The 19,102-nt window shown below is 42.5% G+C and overlaps 1 protein-coding gene across 8 annotated transcripts in view; it reads left to right on the top strand.

Annotated features, from left to right (window-relative positions):
* Positions 1–19,102, top strand: part of Cdc14b (cell division cycle 14B) — a 103,798-nt gene that overhangs the window by 75,385 nt on the left and 9,311 nt on the right. For 3 of the 8 annotated variants that reach the window (XM_042665592.1, XM_042665597.1, XM_042665596.1), the window contains exons 9-12: positions 505–735; positions 7,231–7,369; positions 7,525–7,693; positions 8,281–8,378. In XM_042665592.1, the coding sequence (XP_042521526.1) occupies positions 505–735; positions 7,231–7,369; positions 7,525–7,693; positions 8,281–8,378 (637 nt within the window). Of the gene's footprint in view, positions 1–504; positions 736–7,230; positions 7,370–7,524; positions 7,694–8,280; positions 8,379–14,172; positions 14,318–18,366; positions 18,484–19,102 lie in introns of those variants that run through there. The other 5 variants (XM_042665593.1, XM_042665595.1, XM_042665591.1 and 2 more) reach the window with 3 other exon arrangements.

The following is a 19,102-nucleotide window of genomic DNA, read 5'->3' as shown; positions in this document are numbered from 1 at the left end:
ACACATTTTAATTTTCACAAGGCAAATTGTCATTATCATGGTCTATACAGTTTGTGAATTCTATGAGCTTTGATGTGTTATTTTTTTCCCTATCTTGCCCATGTAATTGTAACCCCTCTGTATGGTATTGCCACAATAATAATTTTTTTTAATTTAATTTAATTTTATTTGTGAACATACTGTACAGAGGGTTTACAATTACATGGGCAGGATAATGCATACATTTCTTACCAAGCATTGCAGCCTCCTCCTTTGTTTACCCTTCACATCCCTTCCCAGCCTCCCCCCTCCCCTCCAATCCCAATCCTTCTCCCCCCTCCCCCCCTTCCCCCCCCAATACTAATTTTTTACAAGTTATTTTTTCCACATCAGGTGATGTTTACATTCTTCCCTTAGTGTGGGCTGTTCCCACTTATTCTGTTCCTCCTGCTGGCTTTCCTCTGTTGTGTGCACCTATCTACCATATCTACAGTTTGGAACCTGGTGCATTTCTTCTTTATGTAGGCTACCACCAACATTCTCCTGAGACTTATATTCCATATTTTAAGAGACACAATATTACTACCATTATCCGTCTGAATAAAAAGATGTATGATGCCAAACGCTTTATGGATGCCGGCTTTGATCACCATGACCTCTTCTTTGCGGATGGCACCACCCCTACTGAAGACATCGTCAGTGAATTTCTGGATATTTGTGAAAATGCTCAAGGTGCCATTGCAGTACATTGTAAAGGTATGTTTCTATGGCTAAAGGATAGTATATCTGTATGAATATGTATATAGAAGGAGCATAGCACACCCATTTATACGATGTTCCCGGACAGTTGAAGCTAGCTTTAGTTTTAAGAGAATACTTTTAAAATTCACAAGAAAAGCATAGTAAATCAAATTATTTTCTCAGGTAATCTGTAAAGGTTTATCATGTTGAAATGTTCTTTTTTGCTCACATACCTAGTGTGTGCCTACATGGTGAGTTCTAGGATAATCAGAGAAGACTTGTTAGAGCTTGTTTTTAGGGGAAACCCTAAATAAGCCAGGAACAGAGAGATAATGTCAACATAATAAAAACAATAAAAAAAAAAAAAAAAGGAGCTCACAGCTACTAGTGTATTTGGTGATGAAAGACTGAAACTTTTTCCTCTAAGCTCAGGAAGAAAACAAAGAAGGTGCTCAAGTTGTGTTATTTCTATTCAACATAGTGTTGGAAGTTCTATTCAAACTAAATCAGAAAAATTAAAAAGGAAAGACATCCAAATTGAATGAAGGAAGTAAACTTATCTGTGTTCATAGGTAATAAGACTTTTGTATATAGAATGCCTAAGTATGTCACTAAAAGAATATTAGAATTAATGAATTCAATAGAGAAGCAAGATGTAAGCCAAAAGATAAAAATCAGTTGTATACCCAAAAATCAGATAATTCCATTTATAATAGCACTGAAACTAAATAATATACTTAGGAATTAACCAAGGGGATGAATAAATTTTACAAACATTATTGAAAGAAATTAAAGAAGATATCAAGAAATGGTAAGGCATGTTTGTGGATTGGAGGGTTCAGTACTGTTAATGTTCCAGTGCTATCCACAAGAATATACAGATTCCATACAGCCTCTCTGCATGCATGTGTGTGTATATGCTAAGGTTTGAACTCAGGGCCTGGCTCTTGTTCGGCTTTTTCCCTTTCGGCTGATTGGACATAACAGACTTGCAGGTGTGTCTGCCCCTACTAGCTCTGAACCTTGATTCTGAGATTCAGTCTGCTGAGTAGCTATGGTTATAGGAGTAAGCCACTGATAATCAGCTTCAATGTTGTCCTTACCAAAATGCCAACATTTCTTGAAGATAGAAAAATTTCACAAATAAATGAGAATGTGCAGTACTTGTGTATTTTTGTTTTTGTAGTTTGGCTTATCTCACTCAACATAATCTCCATTTCCATGCTAGTGATTTCATTTTCTTTATGACTGAGCACTCTGCAACAAATGGTGCTGAGAAAACTTGATATCCATATCCAAAAGAATGAAGATAGGTTGAAATCTTTCATAACAACATATGTAAGGATTAATTCAAATGGACCTCAGACCAAAACAAAGACCTAAAGTACAAAAGTTTTGTAACATTAAATTTGGTTATGAGTTTTTAGATATGACAGTATACTTAGACACTCAAAGAAAGTGAACCATAAAAGCTGGACCATAAAACCTGAAACACTTGGTTATCAAAATCAACGGTGCAGGGCGCCAGTGGCTCTTGCCTATCTACTCAGGAGGCTGAGATCTGAGGATCACGTTTCAAAGCCAGCCTGGGCAGGAAAAGCTGTGAAACTGTTATCTCCAACAAATCACTCAGAAAGCTGAAAGTAGCGCTGTGGCTCCAGTGGTAGAGCGCTAGCCTCGTGCTGAAGAGCTGAAGGACAGCACCCAGGCCCAGAGTTCAAGCCCCAAGACCGACAAAAAAATAAATTAAAAAAAATCAACAGTAAAAAGGCAACCCATACAATAGGAAAGAATAATTCCAAGTTATCAATCTGATAAGAGATTATATCCAGAATATATGGAGAGAAATCCTAAAATTCAAGAACAGAATGCCAATTTAAAAATGGGAAAAGGAGCTGGCTATCTGAGGCTTATTCCTATAACCGTAAGTTTACAGAGAAGCTGAGATCTGAGAATCATAGTTCAAAGCCAAAAATGGAGGTGTGGCTCAAGTGGTAAACTACCCACTTTGAGCACAGAAAGCTCAGGGGCCCCAAGTTCAAGCCCTGGGACCCACACAAAAGAAAAGGGAAAAGGAATTAAACATACCATATTTTTCAAAAGATAACATAAAAACTGGCAATAAGTCCATGAACAGTTTCTCAGCATCACTAGTGGTTATGGAGAACTAATCAGTCACACAATAAGAAACCATTTCCCACCTTTTTGGGATGACTGTTGTCAGAACAAAATAAACAATCGGTAATAGCTAGGATGGGGAGATTTAGAACTGTAGTGCTCTACTAGTGGGACTGGGGGAAGGTGCAGCTGCTACGGAAAGCCAGACAACGTAACGGCAGGTCCCCTGGGTTCATAGCAACATTCTTAGAGCAACTTGGAGTGAGGGAGTGAATAAACAAGGGCATGAAAACAAAGCTGTGCTCAGTGGCCCACATGTGTAATTCCAGATGCTCCGGAAGAAGAAATTAGGAGGATGAGTTTGGAGGACGGTCCAGGGCAAAGCTGGTTGAGCCCAGGATATTGGTTGCCGTAGTGGCGGGTGTCTGTTGTGCTAGCTGTGGTGGCAGGTATAAAATAGGGTTCAACTTCAGGAACATGCACAGGCCAAAGCAAGACTTTACCTCAAAAATAAAGGGGCTAGAGATGTAACTGAGTCAAAAAATAAAACCTGTGGGTGCCGGTGGCTCAGGCCTGTCACCCTAGTACTCAGGAGGCTGAGATCTGAGGATCACAGTTTGATGCCAACCTGGGCAGGAAAATCCGTGAGATTCTTATCTCCAAACTGGAAGTGGCACCGTGGCTCAAAGTGGTAGTGCTAGCCTTGAGCAAAAAAAAAAAAAAAAAAAAAAAAGCTCAGGGATAATGCCTAGTCCCCGAGTTCAAGCCCCATGACTGAAATAATCATCATACCAAGCTGTTGAGGTTTATCTCAGCCAGGGTGCTTGGCCTCTGGGGTGCTTTGGTTTTCATAAGCTGATAGGAGGTAGAATTGGTATGTGGTTGGGGGAGACTCACTCAGGGTGTTGTCAGACATTCTACACTGTACATCATTAGCCTCTCTCCACCACTACAGATTGTATGCCCGCAGTAACAGAAATACTGTTTTCTCACAGCTCTACAAGCTTGGAAGTTCAAGGATCAAGGTGCCCATAGGATGGGTTTCTGATGAAGCCTTTGTTCTTGACTTGATGGCCACTTTCTGTCTCCTCATGGCTTTTCCTCTGAATGTTCTCTCTCTTGGGTCTCTTCCTTCTCGTACACGGACATTAGCCCTCTTGGATTAGGGCCTGTCTTTTTTCTTGTTGTTGTTGTAGGATGAAGTTGTATATATCATGGCAAGTATAGCATCCGATATCTGAAATACAAATGTGTTAGGTATATGATCTATTTTATACTTTGTGATTGTGTTCTGGCGTTACATCCTCTTTCATTCTGTTCTTTATTTGGGAAAGACAGGCCATTCTTTACCCCAAAGCACTGTTGTCATTCAGGCCTACCCCATCTGTTTCTGCTCACTTTAGTCCAAATTAGTTTATCACTGCTGTTTTAATCCCATCTTTATTCTTGGAGTTGGAGTTGGCTGATGATTGAATCTGGGGGCATTTTTTTTGTTGTTTGTTTTTGGTAGGTGCTGGGTTTGAACCGAGGTCCTCTTATAGCTCTATCACTTGAGCCCTCCCTCTCATCCTGGAGCAGTTTCTTTTTGGAGTGATTGACCAGGCACACCCTTGATGTTTTATCAGGAACTTACCTTCCCATTTTTATACTATGTACTGGTTTCATTGCTCTTATATACAATCCTTCTTACAATTCACCTCTTCCCTTCTGCATTTTACTATAATTTGCAGAGAGAAACCAGTGATAGAGCGTTAGCCTTGAGCTGAAGAACCTCTGGGGGACAGCACCCAGGCCCAGAGTCCAAGCCCCATGACCAACAAAAATAAACATACATACATACAAGAACAGTACAGCCAATTTCTTTGCATCTTTGCTATGAAATTTGTCTTTCCTTCAGTTACCAAAGATGCATTCCTCACTTCCTTCTGAGATCACCTTGACACCCGTTTCCAGCAGCAGCCCAACCAAGGTATCCTAAGCTTTTCCCCCCCCAATTTTTTAAAACTATTATTATCAAGATGGTACACCAAAGCGTTACAGTCAGGTAATGAATACATTCCTTTTTAGACGTGCCACCCTTTCCCTCGGTCTCTCCCGGGGTTTTCCTCCTGTCCCCATGCACTAGTTACGTAGTTCATTTCAACATAGTGTCTAGTGGGTACCGTTGCTGCATTTGTTCCCTCCATTTCTGTGCCTCTCCTTACAATCCCAAACACATACAAATGAAGAAACAAGACTAAAAGAAAAGAAAATGAAAATAGCAACAACAATAAAACCTCGTTTACATTTCCTGGGGTTTATTTTGTGGAATCTGGCACATATGGGCACTGTGCCTTTGTGTTCGTGTTCCTCTCCTCCTTTGGTCTCACTGTGTGAATGCCTAGAGTTCTGTATAACTTATCATGTCCCTGTGTATTTTAGGTCTAGCTTCTGCATATGAGAGAAAGCATGCACTGTTTGTCTCTCTGAGCTCGGCTTGCCTCACTTAGCATGATTTGTTTTATGTCCGTCCATATTATTCTTCTTTCTACTGGCTGTGTAAAATTCCACTGTGTATAGGTACCACATTCTTTGGATTCACTCATCTATTGTAGGGCATCTGGGCTGTTTACACAACTTGGCTACTGTGAACAGGCAGCAGTGAACACGGATGTGCAGGTGTCTTCATGGAATCCCGGCCTGTGATGTTCTGGTAGAGGCCCAGGAGTGGTATGGCTAGTTGTAGGGGAGCTCTATGTTTAGTTTTTTGAGGATCCTCCAGACTGCTTTCCAGAGTGGCTGCACTAGTTACATTCCCACCAGTGGTCCAGTGGGGTTCCTTTTTTCCCACATCTCTGCCAACATTTGCTGTTGTTGGACTTCACAATGCTGGCCGATCTGACTGGGGTAAGATGGAATCCCAGTTGCTCCTTGCATTTCCTTTATGGCCAGGGATGAGCAGCATTTCCTCATGTGTTTCTTGCCATTCTTACCTCCTCTTATGAGGAGTCTCTCCTTAGCTCCTTTTGCCTGTTTACTGATTGTTTTATTGGCTCTGGGAGGAGTTAATTTCTTGAGTTCTTTGTTTATTTTGGGTATTAGGCCTTTAATGTGTTGCTGGTAAAGATCTTTTCCTAATTGTTTGGCTGTCTTTCTAGTTTAGTAACTATGTCCTTTTAGTTGATGTAGTCTCCCTTGTAGAGTCTCTACTATCTGCTATGCCATGCCCCAGTACTCTTCAAAAAGTTTCTGCCTCTGTCTATGAGTTCTAGTCCTGGGTTGTTCTTAACACCTGCTTCCATACTCTTTTATGTGATTCCAGAGCTATCTGCACATGTGCTACAGCAGCACGTGTTTTAGTGAAGGCCCTCTGGAAAAAAAGAGCACTAGGGTCTTTTATGTATTGGGGAAGAGGTTCACTGAAAGGCATTGGCTCACATGAATGTGGGGTTTGGTAAGATCGAGATCTGCAGTGTGGGCTGTTAGAGTGGACACTTGGGAGGTCTGGTGAGGGCGAGGTGAGAAGGCAGTCTGCAGGAGAGTTCCCTTCTGTTCTGAGAGGCTGGTCTTGGTTCAGGGTTTCAGCTGATTGATAAGGTCCACTCAGTATGGAGGGCAATATGTTAACTGAAAGTCACCAACTTAATTCTTAGTCTCCTGGCCAGCTGCCAGTGGCTCACACCTGTAATCCTAGCTACTCAGGAACCTGAGAGGTTGAGGCTTGTAGTTTGAAACCAGCCATTGCAGGAAAATCTGTGAGACTCTTAGCTTCAGTTAATCACCAAATAAATAAATAAATAAAAAGCATGAAATGGAGCTCTAGCTCAAACAATAGCCTTGAGCAATAGTGCCCTAGCCCTGAGTTCAAGCCCCAGGACTAGCACAAAAACAAAAACAGAATTAACCAGCACAAGACATAACAATAATGGTCTAGATAAAAAGGAAAATGAAAGTGGGAAGGGAAGCAAAGGAAAAGAACAGCAAAAGTGGAAGGGGAAAAAGGAGAAGGGAATGTCTGGGTCTGGACTTGAGCTCAATGGCAGAACATTTATGTAGCACAAGGCCTTAGGTTCAGTCCGCAGCACTCACTTCCACAAAAACTAAGTATAAGTGGGCGTAAGAGTAGGGTTGGATGTGGTAAGTGCGAGGCTTAGGGAGCACACACTTACTGATCTCCATTGCTCAGAAAGCCAAGCACTTGGCTTCACTTCAAATCATCTGTGGCATTTTAGAAATTGGCTATGCTGCATACTAATTAGATCTTCATTCTGGGCACAAGGCCAGGTGCTGGTCTTTCTGAAACTTTTCCAGGTGATTTCACTTATGTAACCACTGGAGAGATCTTAAAACTTTCCAGCTGCCCAGAACATTCTGGAATACCCAGCAGGCTCATCAATTGGCTTGTTTCCCTAGCTGGCCTTGGTCGGACAGGCACACTGATATCGTGCTACATCATGAAGCATTACAGGATGACGGCAGCGGAGACCATTGCCTGGGTGAGGATCTGTAGACCAGGCTCGGTCATTGGGCCTCAGCAGCAGTTTTTGGTCATGTAAGTAGCTTTTGTAATTCCTCAAGACACACTGGGGTTGGGAGACTGATGAGAGAAAAATTTCCATTAGGATTCTGTAACAGCAGGTAGTTTGGTAGGAGAAAATTGTGTATCTTTCTGGAAAACTGTGTTTTATTGTTACTTAAATGCTCTAGGAAACAAACAAGCCTCTGGCTGGAGGGTGAATATTTTCATCAAAAATTGAGGGAGCAAGAGAATGGACCACACGGAGCAGCCTTCTCCAAACTCCTGTCGGGTGTTGATGACATTTCAATAAGTGGAGTCGAGAACCAAGACAAGCAAGACTTGGAAGACCCTGAGCCGGTAATGGGTTCATCCCTGTCGTGCTGTTTGTATTGCCGTAAATGCTGTTGAGGACCTTGTAGGGCATGGAGAAAACTGTAGGTAAAAATAATAAAGTGCATCTTGAGGGGCTGTTGTCACACTTTTTTTAAAAAAAAATATTTGCAGCCCTCTTTGGGAACTTTTTTTTTAAATTGTGTGTATGTAAACTTAAATTTTTTTAGCTCAACGTACAGTCTGAAGGGGTCTATCACTCCCCAAGTGCACCCCCCCCTTTCTTTTCATTCCCTCGAGGTAATTCAGGGAATTGGTAGTTTTCTCAAGGCTTTAACGGGTAGCAGTACTGAATTGTAGATGGTGAAATTTTAGAGCAGAATGGTTTCACAACTGCCTTTTCACCGTCCACATATTTTGTAATGAGGGCTGTTGGAGTCTGACCTGTGATTTGATTTTGGAAGGAGAAAAATATTCTAAAATTCACAAAACCTTGAAGCTGTGTGTGCTGTGTGTTTGTGATGTGTGTGGACCTGGGTAAATAGCCGCCGTGCTTTACTGCGTTCATCAGTGCAACTTTAAATCATTAGCTCAGTGTTCTTTTACTTATACAGTACAGTGATGACGACGAAATCCATGGAGTGACACAAGGCGATAGACTTCGGGTCCTGAAAAGCAGAAGACAATCAAAAACAAACGCTAAGCCCCTCACGTGAGTCTTGTTTTCTTTGTTGTGGTTGCTCTTGCCTCCTACATGTAATGAGGTCATCTGTGACCAGTTTTCCTCCACAGCTGCATGTCTTTTGTGCCACTTTGCCATGATTACCCATGTTATTTAGAATCTAGAGTGCTTGCTATTCAATTGTCTGTGTCCTCTCTCGTAATCTTAGAAGCCATTGCAGGTAGGAATGCCTTTTCTCCACAGACAATAATGTGTGGCATCCTCAAGGTAGTGACAGATGTGAGACCCTGAATTACAGGCTTATCCTTGGTTATTAAGATGGTGACTTTCTGTAAATTTATTACTGTATTACACATCACCTGTGTCTATAAGGTAGGTGATGGGTGGGCGTTGTGACAGGATGACCTAACATGGTTTGGTTGTTTGTCAGCAACTGTGACTTAGCCCACACTCTATTTTGGGGAAATCATTTTCAAATTACGAAAGAAGGGTTACCATGCGTGTAGGAAGTTTTATGGTTTTATGGGTGTGTTCAGGTCCACGTGTACATTCTAATCTATGTGGGTTAATTTGGAGGCAGCTCCATGAGACATTCAGTGTTGGTAGGAAATATGGAGAATTAAAATACGTAGCCAGTGATGTTTTTGTAGACTTCCCATCTGTGCCACTGGGTCATTTCCTTCCATGAACCTCCCCTTCACTGTGGGGAAACCACATTTCCAGCCTTCTTTGTGGAGAAGGAGTAATGGATTTAGGTCATTTTACTTGGTGAATATTTTGTCATATGGAATTAATATGCCATAATTTTGAGTTCTCAAGTAGAATTGTGCATAAGGCAAGTGTCATCATGTTAAACCTAAAGCAAAGAATGTTTTCTCTTATAAAATACAAGTGAATGAATACAGGATGTCAGTTATGAGTTAGGACATTTATTAGGAATTCTCTTTGCAGCTGAGAGACACAGCTGATTGGACCACTTTGTAAATGAGCCTTTTGTATAATTTATTGCATTTACACTTTGTAATGTATTTTAACGTCAGTGCCATTTGGCCTAATAGTTCTTTTTATTTAAACCATAAGCACCTTGAAATTAATTCTAGATATGATAGGGGAAAGTAGGTGTTACCCACAAGCAGTGCTTCTCTGACTGGCCTGTGCCCTTGAGTCACTGTCATTATAGTGTCTCTACTGTCACTTGGTGTATCTGGGATAGGATCCGGGAGTCTGCATTCCCGTCCAGCTTCCCTGTGACGCAGACACTGTTGGTATAGGAAGCAGTCTTTGAATTACAAACTCAAGAAAATCCATGCTTTTGTGGGTGGCTTTTAGCTGTGCCCAATTATGTTTTTAAGAGTATATCATCAGTTCATTTCTTAGTTGTTTGAGCATCCGGTTAGGAGTCAGGGGACGCAGATTCAGCTCGATCAAAAGTTCTTGTGAAACTTATGAAATTTCCTTCAGTTACTTTCTCCACTAATCTCAGGAATGTATTGAGTTCAAATCAGCTTGGTGCTCATTTCTAGGGAAGTAGAGATTATAAAATGTATAGCTGATTAGTGTGTAGTAATATAAATGAAGATTTAAAATGTATCTTTGGAGAACTAGCAGATGACCCTAGGTGTCAATTCTGTTCCCCAGGATATGCGATATTCTCTGGGATTGAAGTCCAGGATAATGAGTAGTGGCTGGATAAAAGTAACTAAAGGGCTGGGAGAGTAAGCTTAGTGGCCAAGCACTTGTATGAGGTACTAGATTTGAGCCCCAGTACTACAGGAAAACCCAAGTAATTAGAAAAGACTGGGGAAGAAAGATGGGTCTTCTATGCCATTGTTTAGTTTCTAGTCATACCAAACTTTGCTCCCTAAAAAAATAATAATGCTCTGTGCATAATTATATAAAAAGTACTTCACTTTTGGACTAAAATTGAATAAAATGGTAAAAGGAAAAAGGACAAAAGCTAGATGTTAGTGGCTCATGCCTATAATCCTAGCTGCTTAGGTTGAAGAGCAGAAGGACTGTACTGGGCACAGTAGTATAGACCTGTCGTTCTAGCGACGTGAGAAGCGTACATAGAGACCACATACCTGATTGGCCTGGGCGTATAGGTAAGACCGTATTAAGAAATGCCACAACAGTCAGACTAAGGAGGATACACTTAGGGGATTAGGGGAAGAACCCAAAGGTATGACTCCTCAACATTTAAAATATTGTTTATTAAAAGGAGAAAAACAACACGTATACCACAGGCTCCTAGGGCCAAAAGAGCCAACCATAAGAGCAAAACTGGATGATCACCATAACACAGAGAATGGGAAAAGCAGGAGGGGTACCCACCACTACCAGCTCTTTTGGTGGTTAATTGGAGATGAGTCTCATAGACTTTCCTGCCCAGGCTGGCCTTGAACCTTACCAACTATCAGCCTCCTGAATAGCTAGAACTACAGGCGTGTGCCACCTGTACTTGGCTTCATGAGACTCTCCAAGTAAGTACCAAAAAAGTTGGAAGTAGAGCTGTGGTTCAAGTGATAGAGCACTAGTCTTGAGCAACAAAGCTCAGGGACAGTGCCCAGGCCCTGAGTTCAAATCCCAGGACTGATACCAAAACAGAAAGAAGGAAGGGGGTGTGGGGATGCGGGGAGAGGAGGAGGGAGGGAGGTCTGGAGGCATGATTGAAGAGATAAGAGCACTTGCCCAGAATATTTGAGGCCTTGAGTTCAACTCCTGATCCTTTTGTAATTTCCTAAAAATAATAAAATAGCCCCGAGCTGTCTTCTTTTTCCTCATACAGAATTAACAGACCTAAGCCACACTGTTAAAGAAGCAAGCATAGATATCAAATATGTCTGGTCTCTAGTTAGAGATGAGGAGCCCTGAGGTTGGAGAGGGTGCCCAGAACTTGCCCTCTCCTCCTCTGTCGCACGCTGGTGGATACCCCACCTGCTTTCCCCAGCTCTCTCTGCTGTGGTAATCATCCAGTTTAGCTCTTACCTTTGGCTCTTTTGGCCCTAGGAACGAGAGTCAGAAGTTTCTCTCCTTTCCCTGCCAAGTCTTTCTTGGTAATGTAGCATAAAAGGCCCCTCTAAGAGAGGTCAATACCAGCTTGGGTTTGAGAATCTAAATTCAGTCTGCTCCCAGTTTTAACATCCATCACTATGGATATGTTATTTTGCTGTTGTGTTGATACTTAGTCTTAAAAAGACACCTGCAAAAAGGGGAGATAGTGATAAATACACAAGTACTGGTGATCCTTAGGCAGTGTTTCAGTGATTGTTTTCTTCATCTGAAAAAGTCTTAGAAATGATAAAATAGCCCTGTCTTCAGAGAGCCTGTCCGACGCTGACTTCCAGGAGCTAGTGACTCCTGTAGAAACAGCCACTGATGTGGTCTGCAGGACTGGATGGCAGCATCATGGGTGCTAAGATTGATTGGCAGTAGCATAAGCTAGTGAATCCTGTAGAAACAGCATTGATGTGGTCTGCAGGACTGGATGGCAGCATCATGGGTGCTAAGATTGATTGGCAGTAGCATAAGCTAGTGAATCCTGTAGAAACAGCATTGATGTGGTCTGCAGGACTGGATGGCAGCATCATGGGTGCTAAAATGGATTGGCAGCGCCTGTAGCGTAAGCCATGGTGCTGTGCTGTGTGCGCGCTGGTCTCTTAGGATTACACGAAATGACGCATGAAGACGGGCGATGTACCCTACTTAGTAATAAGGACGAGATAGATGTAATTAGTCTGGAAAATCCCTTAAGTGCCTCTTAAATGTTTCAACAGTGGAAAGTAATTTTTACATCATGAGCTTTTAACTAGGGAATAAGTAAAAATAGATAACACAGGCATGTTGACTCACTCCATTTCAACTATAGGGTAGCAGGTCATTCAGCAGCTGCAAATGAAGGTTGGGATGGGTTGAGCTCTCTAGTGTGTTTCTAAACTGTTCTGTTATTAATAGTATATCGTATATATTAATATACTATTATGGAATCTGACAGTATGTTAGTTATTTTGCAAGAAGATTAAAAGGAGGTACAAAGTAGAACTTGCAAAATGAAGTTAGGTTTCATTTAGAGGCCATCGTTTACTATAATCCTTTTCCACATAGACTGTGCTTATAGCTGGTACTAATAATAAGGTCAAGAAAAAAGGTCCATCGGCAAAACTGGTCATTTCCAGTTTGAGCAGCCCCAGTACTGGCATAGAACAAACACTCAGGAGAACCTCTGAATCAGGTTGCAGAAGGGTCATGGTAACAATTCGGACGTGCCTGTGTGTGGAAGGAGCTATTACCCATCCTTGCTGGGGGAACCCAGACCTGTGAAGCAAGAAACCGAGTTTGCCGGGAACTGGTGGCTCACACCTGTAATCCTGGCTGTGCTGGAGGCAGAGCTGGGGATCGTGGTTCAAAGCCAGTCCAGGAAGGAAAGTCCGTGAGACTCTCACTCCCAGTTAACCACCTGAAAGTTGGAAGTAAAGCTGTGGCTCAAGTGGTAGAGCACTAGTCTTGAGCAAATGAAGCAGGACAGTACCCGGGCCCTGAGTTCAAGCCGAGGATAGTGCAAAAAAGAAAAGAAATACTGAGCTGCACACTACTTTGGATTACATGAGGAAAACAAAGAATATATAACGTGATTAGTGAGATTTGTTGCCCAAGTTCGGTATACTTATATACCCTGAAATATCCATGTTGCCAAAGTTGAAGTGTATATAAACTCTTGGATGGCTTAGGAGTGTGATTTCATTGTGAAGCTCGAATTCTGTGTTCATTCATAATTGTGCATCCAGTGATCTTTTATGTAAAGTAGCTGGGGTTTTGTCCCCTCCCATTTTTTTTCCACTTCTGTTTCTCCCAGTGGTTTGGTTTAGTTTTAGTTTTCTTTGTGTATGTTTGTGTATATACTTATGCATTTTGCTATAATTTCAGTACTGTGAAGTTCAGTTAACATGGGGCAGATAATTCAACTAGAGATTACCCTTAATTCTTTTTGAAATGTATTACTGGCATTTGAGCACAGGACCCATCACTTAATCAGCAGGTGCTCTATCACTTGCGCTGTGCCTCCAGCCCTTAAAAAAAATTTCTTTTTAGGGGCTGGGAAGGTGGCTCAGTGGTAGAGCGCTTGCCTTGCATGCCAGAGGCCCTGGGTTCGATTCCTCAGCAACACATAAGCAAAAAGAAAAAAGCCGGAAGTGGCACTGTAGCTCAAGTGGTAGAGCGCTAGCCTTGAGCTAAAGAGCTGAGGGACAGCGCCCAGGCCCAGGGTTCAGGTCCCACGACTGGACTGTTTATTTTCAGATAGGATCTTGCTTTTTCTATGGGGCTGCACCTGGACTACAATCTGCCTATTGAGCTTCTGGTTATAGAAGGCGTAACGGGTGCGCACTACCACACCAGCTTCTCCAGCTGAAGTGGAGTCTGTGTTTTGGTTTTTAGCCTGGGCTGGCCTGGAGCCATTATACTTCCAACCTCAGCCTTCCAAGTAGCTGGGATGGCAGCGTTGTACCACTGTGCCCAGCGGTGGTTGAGAGTGTCTCTCTTTTGTAGGCCTGGGCTGGCCTCTCCCACTGTCCTCCTCATCTCAGCCTCCAGGTAGTCAGGAGTGCGGGTCGGTCACCAGCAACCGGCCTGCCTGTCACCTGTCTATGCATCATTAAAACTAAAGACAGCATTTTTTTTTCCCCCTCAACAATTGTTTCCCTTTTGCATCCCAGTTATTATTCTGGGTTTTTTAGGGTGTGAAATCACAGATGCTTTATGTGTTTATTGTGTGACTGACTTTGGCAACCCAATGTGAACATTGTTCTTTCCCTTCGCCCCTTTGCAGATGCCCGCTAGCTGTGCTGGCCTTGGCACTGTGTAGTGTTGTCCTCTGGTGGATTGTGTGTACCTACATTCTTCCCACCCTGCTATTCTGTCTCGATGGTTTCAGAGCACAGTAGCCATCAGGACCTTTGACAGATAGCTGCTGTGTAAGTGTCCATTCCATTTTTCTACGTCACTCGCCTCTGGTGTCTAGTGTGGTCTTCATGATGCATGTGTTTCTCTTTCGGCTCTCCTGGCTTTGATTTGCCTGTTTTCAGAGATTCTTTGAATCTTTTCAATGAGTGGGGTGGTGGCAGGGAGGGAAGGCCTTGCTGTTGCTTTCATAGCAGGGATGTTAAAAAAGAACATGCCTACTTAACCCTTAATGGCTATTTCAGAATACTTGCTTATATGGTCTACTTACCTTTATAAGGTCAGACATTAAATTGGAGACTTCTCTTTCTCATTAAAAAGAAGGTTTTGTTACTTTGGGATAATTGAAGTGGTTTCTGTTCAGTTAGTTACTTTACTTTCCTCAACCTTCAGCCAGCAAAATACAATTTGGGTTTTGCAGCCTTGATGTTGGTGAAGGCTGGGTCCTGGCTTCTGTGATTGTACAGCAGCTCTTCCCTAAGTCTTCCATCGCTAATAGGCTGGACTGTCTCCTCTCCTCTCTTTTCTTTCCCTTCAGGCATACAGTCCATACAGTTTGAAACCTTGACATTAGATGATACTAGGGACGTGCACGGTGTGTGCTTTTTTTTTGCATTTGGGAGATTCTGCTTGAAGGCCTCTGGGCTCCACCCCTTTCTCCACAATAGCTAGCCTGTCTGTATTAGGTGGTGACAGAGAAGTTTGTGTTCCCTTGAGGTCTTCCATCCTTGAAATAGCTGTCCCCACCCCTGCCTTAGCGCAGACACTTCTTTCTTCAGAGGATGGGCTTCTGTGTGGCACGCTGCGGTCAGATCCTCCTCAGCAGGAGGATGTGTCCCTCTCCTGGCGGCTCTGTGCTCCAACACCCTCTTAGGTCTGGGCTGTGTTTTTCTTTCACTCATATTTCAAGAATGTCTTTTCTTGTCCTAACTTGGACTTGGAAATTACAAAAGAACAAGGAAGTTCTTTCTAGGATCTCTTCCAGATTCCACTGCAACCAACTCTGGTACTTTGCAGTTTCATTGAGTATTTTCATATGGCTAAGAAAGATTAAAAAAATGAAGCTGAAGCCACTCTTTTCAAAATTAAACAAAACCTGCTTAGCATATTTTTATTTATGCCGATTCTTTTATTATCTTACTTGGAAAACCTAATGGCCATATATCCACGCATGCGTATTTCTAATAGACTTTTTGGGTTTTTCCCCCTCTTTCATTCTGACTTGGGCACCATGAGCTGTGTAGTCAGTGCCACATAGTGGAGTTGTTGCTACTCAGCATGCCCTTCCCACGGTCAGCTTAAAAGTCCCTGTCAGGCTGATTCCTTTTCTGTCTTTTAGATGATCTCGTTATTGATGTCTGCATTGCGGTGTTTGACCTAAACATTCAGTTTGGCCCACCTGTTTGGGATGCACAGAGCAAAACGTTTCCTCAGTTACAGCAGTGCTAACAAGAATAATCTTCTAAGCCAGTCTTCTGCCACGACTTCTCTGCAGAGAGGCTTTATTTTTCGGGGTTAACTGCTCCACCCTGCTTGTTCACTGCTTGGCTTGCGGGGTCCCTGTGCTGGTAGCCTTCCCTGTGTCACACACAGGCTTTGGTGGGAGCAGTAGTGGGTACAGGGCCCTGGGCGTCATCATTCTGGAAGGTCTGCATCAGCGGCCCCATGAAATAGTACATAGTTATCCTAGTGGATTTTGGAAGTGGACGTGGTGGTCACATGGGTGACTGTAGGAGAGGCACGTGGCTTTTCACTCTTGTTTTCCTACGTGCCTTACGGACGTACATCTGTGGTGCATTGTAGAAGCGCTGGGGCTTCAGACTTCACAGAGAACAGTGAGTAGAGTGCCTAGCAAGCAGACAGGAGGACAGAGGAATACTGTAAGTGAAGACTGGAAGAAGTACGTGTACTGAATATGGCTGGGAAGGCCCATGTGACTGGCCTTCTGTAGAAGATGGACGACCGTGAGTCCCCCCTCCTCTTGGCAGGGAAGCCCTTCGCTCTGGGCAGCCTCCCCCACCTTGTCTGATAACTCAGCCTTGCTGCTGGGGCTTTTCCCACCCAAGACACAGTAACTACTCCACATAACGGCAGTGTTCCTGGTGTGATTAAGTCCTAAATTTCTGTCCTTATCTGAGTTTCAAAGTCTCACCGAAATACTGGGCTAATTATATCATTTTATTATACCAGTGTTATAGAGGAAAGAAACTTTTTAAAAAATTGACTTCTTAGCTGAGGAAATACGCCTTGATTGAGCACAAATTTCTTTTGAATCGGGTTTAAACATTCCAGTAATAATTAAGAAATGAGGACTCCCAATTTCCTAAAGAGGAAATTGGTTTTTGAGCAATTTTGAAGCATGGAAGTTATCCATATTTTGGAGCATCAGTGAAAAAGCAGGTGTAGGATTTCAGGACCCTCCTTTTGTCTGGTGGAGCGGAGTGACTGAGTGTGGCCGAGCGTGGCCTCTCGATCTTTGGGCCAAGGCTTCAAAACACGAGCCGTGAATCATCTCTGATGGTTTGACTTTTCTCCCTGCAAAATTCTAGATTCAAATAAGAACTATCTCCTTACTTTGTAGAGTGACCTTTTAGAAGCTGGATAGGAGGGCTGACTTTACTGTTCTATCACCCCCTGTGGGATAACTGTGGTCGATGACTGAATATTTCAAACAAGCTGAGAGAAGAGAGGATTTTGAATGTTCCCAGAACAAAGAAATGATACATGTCTGAAGTGACAGATAGCCTGGTTACTGTGATCTGATGGTTACACTCTGTACACATGTATTGACATGTCTCATTGTAACTCATGGCTATTATGTGTTCCATTCAGAAATTAATTTTTAGAAGAACATTTTACTAAAGCTCATTCTTAAGAGCAGTCGCTCTCCTTCTTGGGTTCTAGGATGATGGCATCTGCACACAGTTTGTATTTTGTTAGAACAGTCAGTATTTCAGGTGACCTAGCTTTGTGAGTAGTGTGGAACCAAACTCTGACTAATTAATCCAGGATTCTATTCCTGCAAGCAGCTGAGGGTGAGTCGGGCAGCTCCAGCTGCCGCTTTCTTCAGCTTTAGGCCGCAGGCTGTGACCAGCTCTAGCCTGCTTGGGCTCCAGAGCCACACTGCTTCCCTGAGGATGAGCTGTTCTGCCTTTTACTAAATGTCCCATGAGTAATCCTGTTACCGCAGGGACTTTGCTACACAAGAGCTTGGTATTTGCTGCCATGGAGGGAACACAGGCTTTTGAAGCAGGATTTGCTTGTTAATGGAATGGCTTCCTTTGTGCCCTCGTGAGTGAAGTCTTCCAAGTTACAGGAGGCTCTTCAGAATGCTTTTCAGATTGTGAAGCTTGACATATCTATCAATGTATGTGCCATTCATTTTTCGGCAATGACTTGCTGAAAATTGGATGAAACTTTCCCTGTGAGGATTTAATGAGGTATAAACAAAAAGGCCTTTACCTCCGAACCTGTTGTTCCCTGTGCCATTTATCTGTTCTCTCTGATTCATGAATTTGCCTTCTGGGCAATCAGCTGTCAGAGGAAGGTTCCACAACATTCCACTGACGTCACGTTCATTGTTAAGTAGTTGGAGAATTAGTAAGTGCTGTCTAGACAAAATGAATTTTGGCTTGAATATATTCTTGAGGTGTTATGCAAAATTGTTGACGTAGTGTTTTCACATTACTCTCTGACCAATGACTATTTATGTAGCTGTTTCCTAAGTTTATACCCATATTGCTTGAAAACATAACTACAGATATCAAGTTTCTTTTTACAGATTTATTTGGCTGATGGACTTCTTTGGTTTGGGAGTTGCTTACTTATTTAGTTGGCATCTATTTCCCAAAAGCAAGGCTCCCTGGCTGTCTTCAGAGGGAGCTGAAGAGCCTCCAAGGCCTTGGTGTAAAAATATGTGTCAGGGTTGGGGCTTTTTTTTTTTTAAAATGTGGTTATGGAAAATCCTATCAATTTGTTATCTTAGTGCCAAAATGCCTTCCTCTGTCAAGTTTTTACAGATTGTTTCAGTGAATATAATCTTATTTTTTCCAACTGTTTTCAGAGTAATTCTTCAGTCCAGTGTTCAGAGCTGTAAAACATCTGAACCTAACATTACTGGCAGTGCAGGCATTACTAAAAGAACCACCAGATCTGCTTCGAGGAAAAGCAGTTTTAAAAGGTGAGAAAAGAATCCTATTCTTCTGAAATGTTCCAAGAACCAGTTTTCAGTTGAATCTCTTTGAAGACAGGAGGAAGTAGAGTCCCCGTGACGGGACATAACTAATCAAGTGTGTTTGACCTGTTTGCCTATGAAAGTCTGGATTATCTGAATGAAGGCTTTTGTATAATTTTGTTGTTCAGAGGCAATTCTTAACGCTGAAAGCATGTTCTCCTGATTGTGATAGGGAAAAGTTGAGAATATTGTTCCTAGAACTTTTTTAAATTAAATATTTCCAAAGCGCTCTTTCAGGGTGTGAAAGAAGCCTTACTGTCTGCATAGCTGATAGAACATAACTGCGGGAGAACTAGCTGCAGTAAGCACACTGGTGGAAAGGTGGTAGTTGGTCAGTTTGAGGGTCCTTCTTGATCTAACCTCTCCTTGCCTTCTGCCACAGTCCTCTCCCAGATCACTGCTATTCTCATCTTTGGCCCATCAGCTCTCACGCCATTAAGTCTAGGCTGGGGTGAGGAAACAGACAAGTCCCAAGGCCAGATGAGTGGCTCACTTTCATCTTTGGATGGTCCATTTATCCTGAACTAGAGGTAGACATAATTTTTGATATATTTGGAAAACAAAC

The sequence above is a fragment of the Dipodomys spectabilis genome, unplaced genomic scaffold (genome assembly GCF_019054845.1).
Source record: "Dipodomys spectabilis isolate Male_0828 unplaced genomic scaffold, ASM1905484v1 ptg000335l, whole genome shotgun sequence".
Classification (NCBI taxonomy): Eukaryota; Metazoa; Chordata; class Mammalia; order Rodentia; family Heteromyidae; genus Dipodomys; species Dipodomys spectabilis.
The sequence above is the reverse complement of the archived record's forward strand: the minus strand, read 5'-3'. Positions and strand labels throughout refer to the sequence as shown.